This window comes from Clytia hemisphaerica, unplaced genomic scaffold, assembly GCF_902728285.1.
Source record: "Clytia hemisphaerica strain Z4C2 unplaced genomic scaffold, Clytia hemisphaerica genome assembly, whole genome shotgun sequence".
Taxonomy (NCBI): domain Eukaryota; kingdom Metazoa; phylum Cnidaria; class Hydrozoa; order Leptothecata; family Clytiidae; genus Clytia; species Clytia hemisphaerica.
In genome coordinates this window covers 2,358,976-2,375,107 of record NW_027103979.1, presented here as the reverse complement: position 1 = coordinate 2,375,107, position 16,132 = coordinate 2,358,976, and the positions used below count along the sequence as shown (strand labels likewise).

The window sequence follows — 16,132 nt, the reverse complement described above, 5'->3', positions numbered from 1 at the left end:
AAAAGATACCAATTATGATGGAAAAGATTTAAAAAAGATTTCAATACGTTATGACCACGTCTTTACTGATAAGCTTGCTCCGACCAACTTTGATACAATAAATGGGTATTTTTTTCTAATACAGTATCAATCAAAATAAATCAATAGAGCAAAAGAGAGATAGATAATAGTTATACAGGATGTGTATTTCTACTAAAATCATAACAAAAATTAAATCAATCGTCCGAACAGTTCGGATCTTGTTGTAGTTGGGCGGAAGAAAGAAAAACCTTTTTGTAAAAAAAGTGCCCAATTTTAAAAAAGAATAGAAACAACAAAAGGACTAGTACGGACGATATGAAAAATATACAATATTAAGAACAATTTAAGAACAATGTTGAGCCTTGAATCGCAGGGTAAAAAGACTAAAATACCTCAATTTTTTTCCCCCTGAAAATAAGAACAGGAGAAGTCCAGAGGCTATAAAGTGTCAAATAATAACAGTAGCGGATCTTCAAAAAAACTTTACTGGTTCTCATAAAAAAAGATTTTGTGAGTGTTTTTGTGTAATTTCCTAAGGCATTGGGTGTTTTGAGTCGACAAACCCTTAAAATGTTCTTAACCTTTTCTTAATACTTTGGCCATTCTTATATTGTTTATTCTTAAAGAAAATATCAATCTTCATCTTCAAAGAAAGGCCGCTGATTTGCTCAATTAAATCCAAATTGAAAAAAGCTGTTTAATTCGTAAATGATAAAAAATTCAAACAGAAAAATTAGACGGAGAATTACAGCATAAATGGACGGAAAATAAATTTATTCCATAGATAAAAGCAACTGAAAACGAATGAATTAAAATTCCCTAATGACCTAATGGTTGCTAATTTTTGGTATTCTATAATTTTTTTTACAAGATTCAGTATCGGATAGAAATTAAGTCAATGCCAAATGTTCTTATTATTATTCTTACATTGCAATGACAAAAACATGGCTTTTGGCAATTAGCACATCTTCAAGCAATTAGTAGAACAATGATAAAAAGTATACTTGTCATTAAAAGGGAAAGTTAAAGAAAAATCTCGAATAGTTGTGTCTGTGCAACATTGCAATGTTTTCAATGGACCAAACAGCTGATTGGTAGAAAGTGACGTACTGTATTGACTGATTTTACGTCACTTACAACCAATCAGCTACTAGGTCCGTGATGTAATGTCAGAAGTCATTGCAATGGTGCATATATCATGAATAGTTGTATCTTTGCAACATATTAAATGTATTCGTCCCAGGAATGTAACTTTGCCAGGTGGTGAAAACAGAGTAAAACTTGGTAAAACTCACGCTCTCAAGCCAAAAATAAGTTCCATCTGACACACATTCAGTATAAAAGAGATGTTTTTTTCTCACGATATCAAGATAGATTGAACATGATCATATGCAAATATGTATATCGCTATATGTGAAATGTAAATAATTACGTATACTCATTTTGGAATAGTTTGAGGTTATCTTTGAAATTCACCGAAGATGAAGATTGCCAGATCATAATTACTGTATGTACACTCATGTGTCTTACAAATAGTGGAATTTTTCAGTCTCCCAAAAAAGCCAGCAAGCTTAGACTGCAAGTATCTGTATGAGATTCCCAATGGGTAACCAAAAAAAAAACAATACACGTTTTGTTATAAGAACTAAGTATATAAGACTGGTTCTTATAAAAAAAGTGTAGCACCTTGAAATGCATATTACCATTATTAATTTTCCGTCACCGCAAAAGAAAGACCAGAAAATCGACAATAATATGCAATAGAATAAAATGATACGAAAAAACCTCTGCATCTGGTGGAGCGAATATTTAAAAAAACATTTAAATGAAAACAAAAATTAGAAATTATTTGGGAAAATATCAAAAGAGGACCTAAAAAACCTCAAAAAGGTTGCAATCTTGATTTTTCTAATAATTTGGATATAAAAGATTATAAAAACAAAACCCACAACCTTTTTTTATCATGAAGAAATACGAATCAGGTCAATTTATTGATACATTCTTTTGTAGCCATAATTTCCGCTCTTTCAATGCCAGGTGTGCCCTCAGGGGTCCAGATTTTGATTTGGACATATTTGGACCTTTTTATTTTGACTTCGATTGGCTTAGTTCTATTTACTTTTTCAAAATAGGATTTTGTGCTCTTGTATCTAATTTGATCATGGGATTGAATAATCTTTTGTACCATGATTGTACCAATAAAAGCTGGATCCAAGGTCAATTTTTTTTATTATAAGAACTAGTAAATTTTTGATGAGGTCTAAAAAGCAGGGTAGCCAATTGGGGTAGCCAATTGGACAAGGTTATGGGGTAGCCATGTATTTCACGGACCAGAGCAAAAAAAATAAAAATATTTTAGATGATAATCCTCATTGAAGCCAGGGGGTAAAATTTTGAAAAATATTCTAATTATTTAATTATGATGCAGAAGATATTCAAAGATTTAATTTAACAAATTGTTCTTATTTTTTGGCACTTTGAGCCTCAAATTGTTCTTTCCTGTTCTTATTTATAGGGTGAAATTGAAGTATTTCAGGCTTTATGCCCAATTTTTCCTACATTGACCCCTAAATTGCTTGAATTTGAGTAATTCCAGGCTCAGCATTGTTCTTCAAATTGTTCTTATTTTTTTGGCGATTTTGAGCCTCATTGTTCTTATAAAATAAAGAGAGTGAATATGCCATCTCTAACATGACAGATAAAAGATGTTTATAATAAAGATATTTCAATATTGAATTCAAAGCTTATCAAATGTTTTTACGATACGTCCAATCTTTTGGCAGAGATATGATCGAGGTTGAAGTATGTATGCGTTCTCCAAGTCAACTTCTTCTTCAAAAAAAAAGAAAAAAAAAGAAATATGTACTATTCAATTATTTCTCGTGGTTATTGAAAGTTCACAAATTCCGATGATAAAAATATGTAAACAATCATCTGCCAATAAACCAAAATCTTAACAGCTATATAAGAAAACGATTTAAAACAAAAAATTTTCAGATAAACTTTTTATTAGAACATTGATTGATTGATTAATTGATTGATTGGTTGACGATTTTTGAGTTTAAACAAACAGTATACAAGGGAATTAAATTTTCCACTTGTGACTAGCCAAAAGTGATACTCTTTGATGATAAAGCTAAAGAAGTTTTAATATAAAAACCTCCAACATTCAACTTGTTATTGTAAGGTGTACGTGCGATAGTCAAAGTCCTTCGCAATGTTAAAAAAAAAAAGTTTCTTATAAATAACATATCGTTTGCGGGGAAATTAGAAACAAAAATATTTCAAAATAATATCTCAATAAAATAGTAATAAAGATAAAATATTACATTTTGATAAAGTCAAAGGTTGAAGGGATAAACTGCTTTTAGTATAGTTTTCAAAAACAAGGAGAAAATAAGAAATTGATTAAAATTTGATTAAAAAAAAGATTTTGGAAAGAGGAAAAGTTTTCTCCATCACCTATTGGCGTGAAAATCAATGATGTAAAATTTAAAAGGATATAAAGTCAAATTGTACGCATATAAGAACCTCGTACCGAGGACGATAAGAGGGCGAGGCCGTAACCATTTGCCCATCTCCACTATCACCTTCCCCACCTCTCCGCCAACGATACGCCCTGGTTGAGATTTTTAAAAAATATATAAATATTGATGACCAAAAACAGATAAACGCGCCAAATGAATACCCCTAGAACAATAGAATAATAATAACGTTCGCATTGTTTGAATATGTTTCAGGTTTTAATGCTAAAAATGTGTTGATCTTTGTTCGTCTATGAAAACTAAAAACTAAACTAAAACTTAGCAAATAAAGAAATAATTAAAAAACGCACCATATATTTTACACATTTTCAGCATCATTTCCATCTATTGTTTTGATTAAAATTAAACGAATCAAAAGTGTTCGTGAAGTATAAATAATTTATGCAAATATATTTCAAAATATGCCAATTATCAATTTTGATATTTTTTCACACTGGCGTACGAAAATTAACTTAATGGCAGTACAGCTGAACATAGCTGAAACGCCTGTAATAGCCACGAGGTCAAAACACATGTAAAAATAAAAGACGTCAGAAAAGTTACAAAAATGAGGCTCACTTTGAGCATATTTTGATATCGTTCATTTACATTTATCAGTAGTAAATCAAAAAACCGCAAAAATGGCACCCGCATTTATACTGAAGTATTGTTTATCGAACTAATTATAAACAATACACACATTAGATTTGTTTTTTAATCAGATATCAAAAAACATGTCTTGGTTAAAAAATCAATAGACCATACCTCTCTCTTCATTTGCGATCTGTAACGCTCAACGCAAAGACGTGCCACACGATAAAAGAAGAGAAGTTTTACAAGATTTTTTTTATATACGTGAAAATTGAAAATTGAATTAAAAAAATATAATTTTATTCAATCGCTTTTTTTTTATTTAATCGGCTAGACGATCAGCGAGCTTTTGTATCAAATTTATCGCGATTATTTTTGTTGAATTTTGGAAACCAAAATGGCTGGCGTATTTGAAAGAAGTCCGACATTTCTGAAAAAGTCTTTTCACGGTAAGAAGAACATCTTATTCAGGAGGTCGAGGTTCGATTCTCACGATTCTCAGTGCTGTGATTCAATTGCTTAGTTGATGTACCTTCAACTCAAGCCTTGCGAGGGGGAGACAGGAACTCAAGAAGCCTGCCGGTGACGTTTGGGTGTGTCATTGAGGTTCGAAAAATGGACCATAAGGGCTTTTTTTATAATTTACACGTTGTTTTTTAAAAGCCAACTATATAACAGTGCCGTAGGAAGCATTTTCTTATTGGGGGGGGGGGGGCTGAAGTTTAGTGACATCGCGAGGGCCAACCATGGTTTAGCCCGAGGGGGGGAATTTTGAAAATTTAAGCTCTAGATTGCTAGAAAATGCACTCAAAACAAATTGCTTTCAAGAAAAAACAAGAAAAACTTTTGCATTTTGCAAAATAACCATTTTTGAAAAAATTATGGGGGGGGGGGGACTTAGCCCCCCTTGCCCCCCCCCCTAGTTGCTACGGCACTGTATAAGAACATAAGGCTTCGATGGCCAAAATGTAAAGAACAAGTTAAGAACATTTTAAGGCTTTGTGGACTCTAAAACACCCGATTTCTTAGGAAAATTGACAAAAACACTCACAAAATGGTGAAATTAAGAACATGTAAAGAACATGTATTTTTAGGCTTAAAGCTCAAAAAGTTAAGAAGATTCAAAGGCTTAAAAATTTTTGGATGTTCTTATACAAAAAACGTGTATCCCCAGGGCCCATTCCCACTCATCTTGTCAAAAAGTAACCTTTATCTTTAACGAATTCACGAAAAGTTCCATAGTCTCTTTTGTGGGACCAATTAAATCTCTAACCTATGGTATGTAACGATATGAAAAAGGGTACACAATAAAATCAAAATTTAGTAATCTCTAAAATCTCTAAAATCTTTTTTAAACCTCTTTCCCAATTTTGATCATTTTTCATGATGATTTTTGTTGTTTTATTATTGTTATTTTATTATAGCAATATCCTTTTATTTTGATGAAATGAAGTTTTGGATGGACTTTTTTCCCCTTCGAAACAAACGCCTACAAACACTCATTTTGTTGATTTCCTATCAATGATTTCTTTACTAGTCCCTTACTATCTTATTGCAATGCTCATACGATTAAAACTTAAAACTTTTTTATTGTAAGTTTATGAATTTAATTTTCCCTTCTTTCCCTGAAAAAGATCAGTTTTGCTCATTTTGGTCAAATATGTGTTTTTCGCTACAGTTGTTTTTTGAAATGAAAAATAGGCAAAAAATATGGCATCAAAATTGAACATTTAAAAAAATCTCCCTTAATCTCATCGAGAAGTGTCCTACGTAATTCCCCCGCACATTTCCGAACCAAAAGGGCAATCGACACCGCTAAAATGCAGAGATTTCAAATGGTAAAATAGGAAATTTAAATGAGGATTTTTACCGGAATTTTATCAAATAGGTGTAAGTTATTTTCAGCGAATGCTTAATTCGGCTACAAAGCCACTAGAACGGCTATAGAGAAAAATCCCTGAGAAAATCTGAAAGATATCTTTATCGTACAAGGCTTTTTTTCTGTTTCTACAGTATGTAATTTGGGAACCAAAGAAGGCATCGTATATCTTATTTAAACACCCCTGTCTCACAGCCCCGGTGTAACTTTTTTCCACAGAGGGGATAAAATTTTCTATTGAGAACCCAATGGGGGATAAAAATTCTAATGTTCCTGAGTCGAAAAATCCGGTGGGAATGGTTTTGGAGTGGAATTTTTTACATTGAATTGTGAATGGAAAGTCACTTCCTCAGTGGGGATGAAATTAAAGTCAATTCCCCGGTGGGGATGAAATTGTAGGGTATTCTTCCCACCGGGGAAGAGGTTTTGGCCGAATTTTCCTAGCGGGTCTGTGAGACATGGGTGTATTTGACGAAATATGAAGCTTTTTAAGAGAATTCCTCGTCTATAATTAGACCATTTGCTAAATTTCGCTTATATTTAACTAGAATTCCAAGCTGCAGTTCAGTAACTTTAAATGAAATGTGAATGAAAATAATTGAAGCGCAGGACAACGAAACAGAAATAATTTTATTTTGAAAATTGTGAAAAATAAAACTAATTGATTTTTGTTGATATTATAATGTCAAATAAAAAATTTTAACTTCGGAGGTCTTTTAAAACAGATGACAGAGGGAGATTTTAAATCAAGAAATTTCAAATAAACATAAAAAATTGTCAAAGAAAATAATATTTATGATTGACAATCTAAATGTCACACTGTGTCCTTATGACTTCTTTCTATATCCGTACTGACTTGATGTTTTTCATATTTAATCGAAATTTGACATTAACAAATTAATAATAAAGAAAAGTAGAAAAATTGAGTGAAAAATAAAACATCTTGACAAAATAATTTACTTATAGTTATAAGAACATTAGAAAGTCACCCAATCTCTCAAACGTGTCTGTAATAATAAACTCCGTATAATAGTCTCCACATGAATAATGATAAAAGCGGCGGCGGCGCCACCGAGGTATTCTGACTCCAGTCTTTCCGGTTTTAAGCTCGATCAGTCAGCTCGACCTGTTTGCTTGTCAGGTTTTAGGTTTTAAAACGTCTCTGACGTATCGTATCGTCTTTCTAACGGGTTAAATAACTAACGGCGCTATCTACTGATCTGTATTTTTTCCTGAATGTGAATGCAGGGATGGGCTTTTTCACTTAAATGAATGCGTGAATGCGTGAATTGGAAAACTTTGCGTGAATACGTTAATGCGTGAAATTTGCGTGAATAGTGAAAAAGAATCTTATAAGATGCTTATAAAAAAGACAATTAAAGTAGTGTTTTTATTATTATTATATTTAAAAAAAATCAAATTTATCAACTAAATCTTTATTTTTCGATAACCATATTTTGAAACTGAAAAGGATAGGGGACTCCTAATGAATTTTAAAATTGATCTTTATGTGATTTTTAAAAAATCTTTTATTTTCATTCTGCGACAAAATAAACCAAACTAACTGATTATCAGTAAAAATAAAATCAGAGACCTTCAATCTTGACTTTTTTCTTGAAGGGATTACAAAATGTTTCGAAAAAATTAAAAAATGTAATAAAAACCTATTGTTAGCCGACAATAAATATTATCATTTTCGGCAATATGTTGAATTTGAGAAAGAAAAAAAATTATTACATGGAAAAAAATAATAATAATAAAAAAAAGAATAAAAAATGAAGATGAAAAAGATGTAAAAAATATAGAGAGGCCTGGAAACAATGGAATAATAAATAAGAATGATTGATCCTTTGTGCAAAAGGGAAAATTAAGACCATCTGGCTTTAAAGCGACCCTTTTTTATTTGAATTTAAACTTCATTTAAAGTCTTAATAGAGAGATATGAAACATTGTATATATAAAATTTATCACCGAATTACATTCTATCAAGAAATCTTTTTCGTCCGACCTTCATCAAGCGTCAACCAGCCAACAACAGACACTGCAAAAGCGAGCTAAAAAGGTATAAATTACAGGGTTGTATTTTGAGGAGTGAACCTTTTGACCTATGCCTTTTAATTTTTCATACAACGCAAAAAGGTGTGAACTTATTTTCTTTTCTTTTTGTCCCATTTAAGAAAATTCGGAAAAAAGGGTTTGTGAGTGTTGTTGGAAAATGAGTATACATATAGTGTGCCATCTTTGTTGGAATTTGAAGCTTATTTATAAGTATTTCTCTCTTAATGTTCCAGCTTCAAAGTTTAACATCTTCAAAAAAATGAGTATCGGTTTTGAGTGTCTAACTTGCTTCTTCTTATACGACCCCCACCCAGCGGACTTTCAATTCACACAATCACGCAAATTCTTTTCCCAAATTCACACATTCACGCAATTTTTTTTAAACGCATTCAAGCAAAACCGCTGGGGAGCCCCTTTTACATTGTGCGTATCTTTATGCGAGTCTTATACACACTTTTATTGTAAGAATTTAAAATCAAAATTATGTGTAAAATTTGTAAAATTTGAGTATCAAACGTACAAATGCCTCAAATTTTGCATGAAAATTGAGAACACGATAAGAACACTTTCACGTTCAAAGTACTCCAAGGACAGTTGAGCCTCATTAAACTACTGGTTCTTAAAATAATAATTCTTATAAAAGGTCAAGGGGAAAAGCTTGGGCAAGAGTACCATTAATGTTTGATGTTTTTCACAGTATGAAAAGACAAACGAATACCTATTCTAATATTTTTTTGTTTATTTCTGCACAAACATCTTTTTTACAATTTTACCAAAACGCGATTCGGAGGTTATAGATTTCACTCCAAAAATCCTGATACCCAGATGGGTCTTACCACAAAAAAAGACAAAATCTCATACGTTTCCTTGTACTTTGAGGTCATCAGCAGTGATCAAAAATAGAGTGTTTCTTTAACCACCGAAACTTTTCATTTTGATTATAAGTCTTTTATTGGAGAATTTCTACAAAAACACTAAAAAAATGGTGAAAATAAGAACATGTTAGGAAAATTTTAACGCTTTAAATACTCCGAAGTTTGCATGTTCTTATAAAAAAAAACGTTTTACGTTTAACACTTTTAATTACATTAAAAGGTGAAATGCTTCGACTTACAAACGAACTTTACGCACACCGTGGGAAAATTCCCTTAATTATTCTCGGCATAAATTTTTTTACCAATATTAGACCAAGCTTCAAGGTTTGAAGTTAGGTTAGTGAAAATTTACCCTGTTCAAGTTTTAGTGTCCTACTGACAGGTGTGAAAACTAATGCAACAGGAATAGAAAGAGATGTGATACTTGTTAACAAAAGACAGTCATCACATAAAGGTGCTAATCTTTTATTTGATATAAAAAAGCCATTATTTTTTATAGCAATCTCTTTAAAGTGGCGCTACTGTACGAATCCTTTTATTATTTGCAAATAAAAAAAAATAAAAAAAACGTTAATTAATTTTCTAATTACAATTTAATGCTCCCACTCTTTTCATAGCTATATATTGCGGCGGTTTTCTCATCATTTTTGCTTAATCACAGTCGTTTAATTTATTTTTACGGCAGTCTTGATTTGGTATGCGGAGGGGCTTGTCTATAAATATTCTTTTGATTTTTTAAATGGTTGTTCTGCAAAATATGTACTTTCAAGGTAAAAAACATATTAAATTAACGAACGAAAAAAGGGAATAAGACAAAAAAGAAGTCTTCTTCTGCATCCATAATTTTAAATTTAAATCTGATAAGATCTGATCAACTGGTGTATTTGAAGAGGTATAATAATACTTAGGCCCTGAAAAATAAAAGTACTGTAGGCCTAAATCTTTATTGCCCATGATAATAATTTGGTATTTGCTAATCTTCTATAAGCGCAATCTCAAATTTAAAAAAAGTAAAACAAAGAACACAAAGACTCGTAAAATATTTCTTTTCATCAGAAAATATTAATTCTCCATCTTTATTTTCTATTTCTTTAGAAGCTCCTAGTATGTCAGTGGAGACAGCTAAAGCACCCAATTCGTTACAAACCACGTTACAACACTTAACCAAGAAACAACGCCTGACGAGTAGTGGTTCTACCGACGAAATAATGCCTGTTACTCGATTATCGTCTAATGGCGGTTCCAGTGGCGGTAAAGAGAACGGTGGCGGATGGGAAGGTTCTTTACATTCATATCATATGTGGTTAAAGGAGAAACAGAAGGAAGAACAAGAGAAAAAGACAACATCACCTACAGGGACAAACACAAATAAACATTTAAAGGTACATATCATTTTCCCATTACCAGCCAGGACCTAGTCAGAAATTCTGCCATACACGTTTTTTTTTTATTAGAACACTTAAAATTTGGCTGAGCCTGGATGTGCTTATTTTGTTAGCAATTTTCAGCCTTAACTGTTCTTAAATGCGTTCTTAATTTTTCAGATTACTCTAAATCGACAATATCATGCAAAATAAAGAGCATATAAAATTGGTACAATTTGGACAATATTTGACTCTCGATTTTAGAAAATCCATGCCTAAGTTGGGTTAAAACTGCTTGAAAAGAAGAAAAATTGTAGTTTCTTGTAATTTTTTTCCAAACTGAGGCTGGGCATGTTCTTACGATGTTCTTAATTTTTCGACGAATTTCAGCCTAAATGTTCTTATAAACTGGGTTCTAATAAAAAAAAAAACGTGTATACTATCTTCGCTTTCTAATTTAAATGATGGCGATGCCTCTACTACCCCCATCAGAATCATTAAAGGCAAAAAGAGGTTGAGTAGTAGGAGGGTCTCTACGTTTTTGACAGCTTTTGACTAATTTTGCAAGTGTTGGTGTAACATACTACAACTTAAGATTCCATAAAAAAGAATTGGTCGAAATTGTGGGAGGTCCCCATTTTCATAAATAAAAGAAAGAGAACTGCTGGTACATGACTTTCAATTACGAAGAACTGAATTGTTCAGTGGAGTCTCCACAACTCAATAACACGCACGGGGAATACAAATTTTGTTCGAATTATGGAAATTTCGAGTTATGGGGATCGGTTCTTAAGGCATTGTTAACTAAAGGGACGAGAAAAATTATTCAAGTTAAGGAGACTTTCGAGTTATAGAGGTTCGAGTTATGCAGACTCCACTGTACGTACTTCTCCATTTTTGAACCATGTAGGCAACAACACCAAACTCGAGCATCAAGGATGAAGATGAAGAGGATGAACAACAGGGCGATGATAATTACCAAGTGGACGCCATTATGGAACGTGGTCCATCACCACCGGAAAACGAAAACTCCAATTCTTATGAATGGTCTTACGAAGAACAATTTAAACAGGTATATTTCTTATTTTCCATGGTTTTTAACAACCTCGTTCCCTGCGTATCAGCTTTTTTATGCTTACTGATAGCACCCGATAATATTCTCTTGCGTCAATCACAGTAACGTAAATAAAGCCTGGGATAAACGGGGACGAGGTTGGGTTTTTAAATGTTCTTATATTGTTTTTATGCTTACTTTAGTCATTTATTAGTTTAAAGAAGCTTTAAAATCAACATAATCTTGTCATTTTATAAATCTGAGGCTTAGAAGCCAACAGTGTTTGATAATCATAGCGTTGGAATAAATTTCATGACTAACATGATAACTGAAAGATGCGAATTTCTCAAGATTTGCGACATTGAATTCGTAATATAAATTATCATTATTAACAACAAAATTTTATATCTAGGATTCTAATTAAAATCGAAACAAATTTGATATCAAAATATAAAGAAAACGGCCATCGAATAAATGTGAAATTCATAAAAATATGATAATTAAATATCGAATTTTACTTTTTAATCGATTATGGAGTCATTTTAAACAAACACGGCACCATGCAAATAAAGTTAATGAAATGTGCAAACTATATATTAATTTAATAAATGAATATAAATTTGATAAGGAAAATTTTTTCTTTAAACTTAGGTAATTTCAGTATCTTAGCAACAAAATTTCTTCTAGTTGCAGTAGCCCTAACATTAAAAACCCTACGAAATTGTTCCGCTTGGGTCAAAATAAGTGCAGAATTTATAAATCATCAATCAATCCTGAAAAGTCCAAGTTTACAAGAATAATGGATATCAAAGCGATATAGGTTAACTAAAATTTCGAATACATAAGAATCACTCACTAAGTAGTTGAGCTTTAATTCACGCCAAATTCAATCTACTTATGGTAAAGCCTTCGAAAGAATATCAGATTAAATATTACCAGTAGAATCCAAGGAATCAAATAGGCTAGGACGGAAAATTAGGTAGCCTCTTAGAAAAGAATATCAGAATAACAGATCATCTTTACTTTGAACTTTCAGTTATACGAGATTGATAACGACCCCGACCGAAAAGTATTCTTGGATGAATATTTCGAATTCATGAAAGGAAGAGGTAAGTAATACACGTTTTTTTATAAGAACATACAAAGTTGTTGAAACCTTCAATTAATGTTCTTAACTTTGAGTTTGAAGCCTAAGAATGTTATCAACATCTTATTTTCAATGTTTTGTGAGCATTCCTGTCCAATTTCCTAAAAAATCGGGTGTTTTAGAGTCTGCAAAGCCTTGTTCTAAAAAAAAAAAAATTTAATTGCTATCAACGATTGAACCCAGAAAACTTCCAAATGAGGACTCCGGTCTATCAACGGTACCAAAATAATAATTTTATACACTTCCAATAAATAAGGAATCCGGTCCTTACTCATTTTAACAAACCTTCACGCCCCTATTTAGAAATTAGCTTTTGTCGTTCCAGGCTAGACACTTGTATGCATGATTCTATTTGGGAAAAGTAGATAGTTTTGAGGCATCGAAATCGAAAGTGTTGTCTATATACACCAATTTTATCACTTGTAGGAACTCCTGTCAGTCGTATCCCAATCATGGCAAAGCAGATATTGGATTTATTTCAATTATATCATTTGGTGGTCAAACATGGAGGTCTGGTGCAGGTGAGAATTTATAATTTTTTATACAGTTTGTCTCGGGATAAAACTGAACAGCAGTTCTCACAGTTCAACAGTGAAATGACTTAAGGACAAGTCCTTGGAAAACCAACTTCAAGCTAAGGAAAATCTTGATAAAATGTGCTGAACCCCTTTCCCACCCTGCGCAGAGTTTCCTTGCTATGACTATGTTAAAACTTTTGAACAAACATTTGACAAAGAAAGACATTTGTAAAGATTATTATTGTTGCAATTTTGACAATTTTGATAAATTAGTGTTTAATGTACTAAATGACATTAAAACAAAATTGATAGAAAAGAAGAAAACTTAATTGGAATCAAATTAATAAGAAATCAGGTCTTAATTAATTTTCTTAAAATAATACGTTTTTTTTCGTGTTTTTTCTCGTTCGTATATCCGGATATCCTATTTCTAGACTTTACGCGTAAGTACTTCCTTTGGCAGGCCAATATCTTCTGAGTAAGGAAATACATTAGAGTTTACGCCCACCGAGCCCATTGCCAAGGGCAACACCGCTTTTAAAACACATTTAAATCCGAAAGTTATTTTGCCTTGTTAATTAACGGAAATCAAGAGAGAACAATCGGAACTGAAGAGAATCTATTTATTATAAACATAAAATATTGGACTCTACTGCTTTGCTATTGATTATGAAAGTTCAATAAAACATCTATCAAACTAAACAAGGCAAAGGGATTCATGATATTCATGACGTAATGATTTTTACGAAAAGACCCCGGTTTTTGCCAGTAGTGGCAAAAACCGGGGTATTTCCGTAGAAAACATTACATCATGAATTAGGTGGTGTTTACCAGAAAGGAATGACGTCAAAATGCCTGTATCTCGAGTTTATGTATTCGGGATAAATCGAAGAAGACGGTATAAAGCAAAGTTGACATGTCTCCAAAATCACCGTCCACTTTGCTCGACGACAGTAAAAACATCAAAATATCGTCGTCTGTTTAGAGGAGCAAAGGCGATATACAGTAGCCGTACATCGACTATCGACTTTGTTCTGCGTTGACTTGATTTACCGTCGCCCTCGATATCTTCCGATATATGAACTCGTGAATATCTATGTAACGACATTGACATTTGACGTCAATTCTACCTGGTAAAATATGACCCACCCTCCCTACACTTCCAGGCTTGATAGGTGTGAACATTCCCCAAGGGAAACTTTGAACCAGTGCCGTAGGAAGTGTAGGGAGGGTGGGTCATATTGGGGCTCGTGGGGGGAAATTTTGGAATCTAGAGCTCTAAATTGGCTGAAAACAAACTCAAAATACTATTCGAATAAAGGCAAAATTTAAAGGTAGAATACTCCATTTTATGAAAAAAATCACTCTTAAAAAATGGCACTGACCATTGGTTAGTGAATGCTTTATAAACCAGGAATTTATTTAAAAGATCATATCGTTATTGACCAGAAAAACCGTTGTATTTATAGAAATCTGATCAAATACTAACGACGCCACAATCTAAAAGTTTAAGGAGGTCCATTGCCACAAAAATCTCTCTTCTCGAGACCGATAGAAAACACATTAACGTTAATGTATTTTTAAATGATAATTTATTATAATCTGTCTTATCAAATATTATTTTTAAACATAAAATGTCATCAAAGTTTAATGCCAATGGCAATTAACGTTGATGCATGTCTGCTTAAGATTTTTTATAAGAACATCCGAAATTTTTGAAGCTTTCGAACGTTCTTAACTTTTTTAGTTTTCAGCCTAAAAATGTTCTTAACATGTTGCTTTCGTCATCTTTCGAGTTTTTTTGTCCATTTTCTTAAGAAATCGGGTGTTTTAGACTTTGCAAAGCCTTAAAATGTTCTTAGCATGTTCTTAACATTTTGGCCATCGAAGCCTTACGTTCTTATATAGTTTGTTCTTATAAAAAAACGTGTAAAAACGATATTGGCGTAAAAATTATTCTCAAGCTTAGAACAGGAAATGGTAAAGCTTCAAAAAGGAAGCTATTTAAAAACGCCATTTTTGCGTAGAAAAGAGGAATCACAAGAAGTTGAGGATATTTTTAGTTTTAATCCTCTTGAGCCTCTTTTTTTGGAACGAATTTAGCGGCAGTAGCTTTGGAAATGCGTGGGGAAGATATATAATAAATTTTTCCGTACTGTATGACCCAAATGACTATGCCAGATATAACTCTAGCACTGCGAGCTCTAACAACGACCTTTCTTCAAAAATCGATTCATTTTTTTTATATAAGCTTTAACAATGAGCTTTTTGACTTCTTTTCAGGTTATTCGCAACAAATTGTGGAGCAAGATAACAAAAGGGCTTAACCTTCCAACCTCGATCACGAGTGCTGCTTTCACTTTACGTACACAGTAAGTTTTTTTCTATTACATATTCAGGATGTCCTCTGAGTAGACTTCTGATAGAACATCACTCTTTACAACGACTTATTAAGTACACCGTTTTTTATAAGAACCAAACTATTACTTAAGGTTTCTATTTGTTGCACAAATTACTGAGAGGAGACCGATTTTGATACAATTTGAAACCTTTTCAGAAAGGAATTTTGAAAATAAGATTTGACCAAATAATAGTTTCCAAAGAAACAGCAGACCACCACAGTTAAAAAGACATTACCCAGACCAGATTGTCGAAAATGTGTAACACAATAGATATCCTATTTGATTATTTTTAGCAACCTATAAATAATATTGATGCCACATCCATTTGCAAAAAGATTAATTTGATTCCAATTAATATGAGATCATAATGAGGAAAACTATTTGCGTTTATTAGAAAATTTGATAATAGGAACAACACAATTGGACTCAAAATGCTTGAAGTTAGATTTCCTTGATAGGGCTTCTTAATGAAAATACTACATCTTTATCCGAGCCTTTAACAGTCTAATTTTGTGGTTCTCATATGAAAGAGGACATAGAAATCTTAATGATAGAGTAAGATCATTAAATAACTCAAAAATTATAAATACAACAACAATATATTAGAACAATCAAACGTTATAACAAATTAGATGGTCATTAATTAACGTTTTAACGTAGGATGTCATTAAGCTGTGACTACCATATATCAGTGACACA

The 16,132-nt window shown here is 32.2% G+C and overlaps 2 protein-coding genes across 6 annotated transcripts in view; both read left to right on the top strand.

Moving 5' to 3' along the window:
• The window catches only part of LOC136810989 (dynein intermediate chain 2, ciliary-like), a 285,291-nt gene that overhangs the window by 64,700 nt on the left and 204,459 nt on the right, over positions 1-16,132 (top strand). The window lies entirely within an intron of this gene.
• The window catches only part of LOC136810983 (AT-rich interactive domain-containing protein 3B-like), a 32,160-nt gene that overhangs the window by 13,609 nt on the left and 2,419 nt on the right, over positions 1-16,132 (top strand). For 2 of the 5 annotated variants that reach the window (XM_067067581.1, XM_067067583.1), the window contains exons 2-6: positions 10,044-10,330; positions 11,223-11,384; positions 12,403-12,475; positions 12,940-13,034; positions 15,315-15,403. In XM_067067581.1, coding sequence (XP_066923682.1) covers positions 10,044-10,330; positions 11,223-11,384; positions 12,403-12,475; positions 12,940-13,034; positions 15,315-15,403 — 706 coding nt within the window. Of the gene's footprint in view, positions 1-4,308; positions 4,586-7,929; positions 8,078-9,602; positions 9,719-10,043; positions 10,331-11,222; positions 11,385-12,402; positions 12,476-12,939; positions 13,035-15,314; positions 15,404-16,132 lie in introns of those variants that run through there. The other 3 variants (XM_067067582.1, XM_067067585.1, XM_067067584.1) reach the window with 3 other exon arrangements.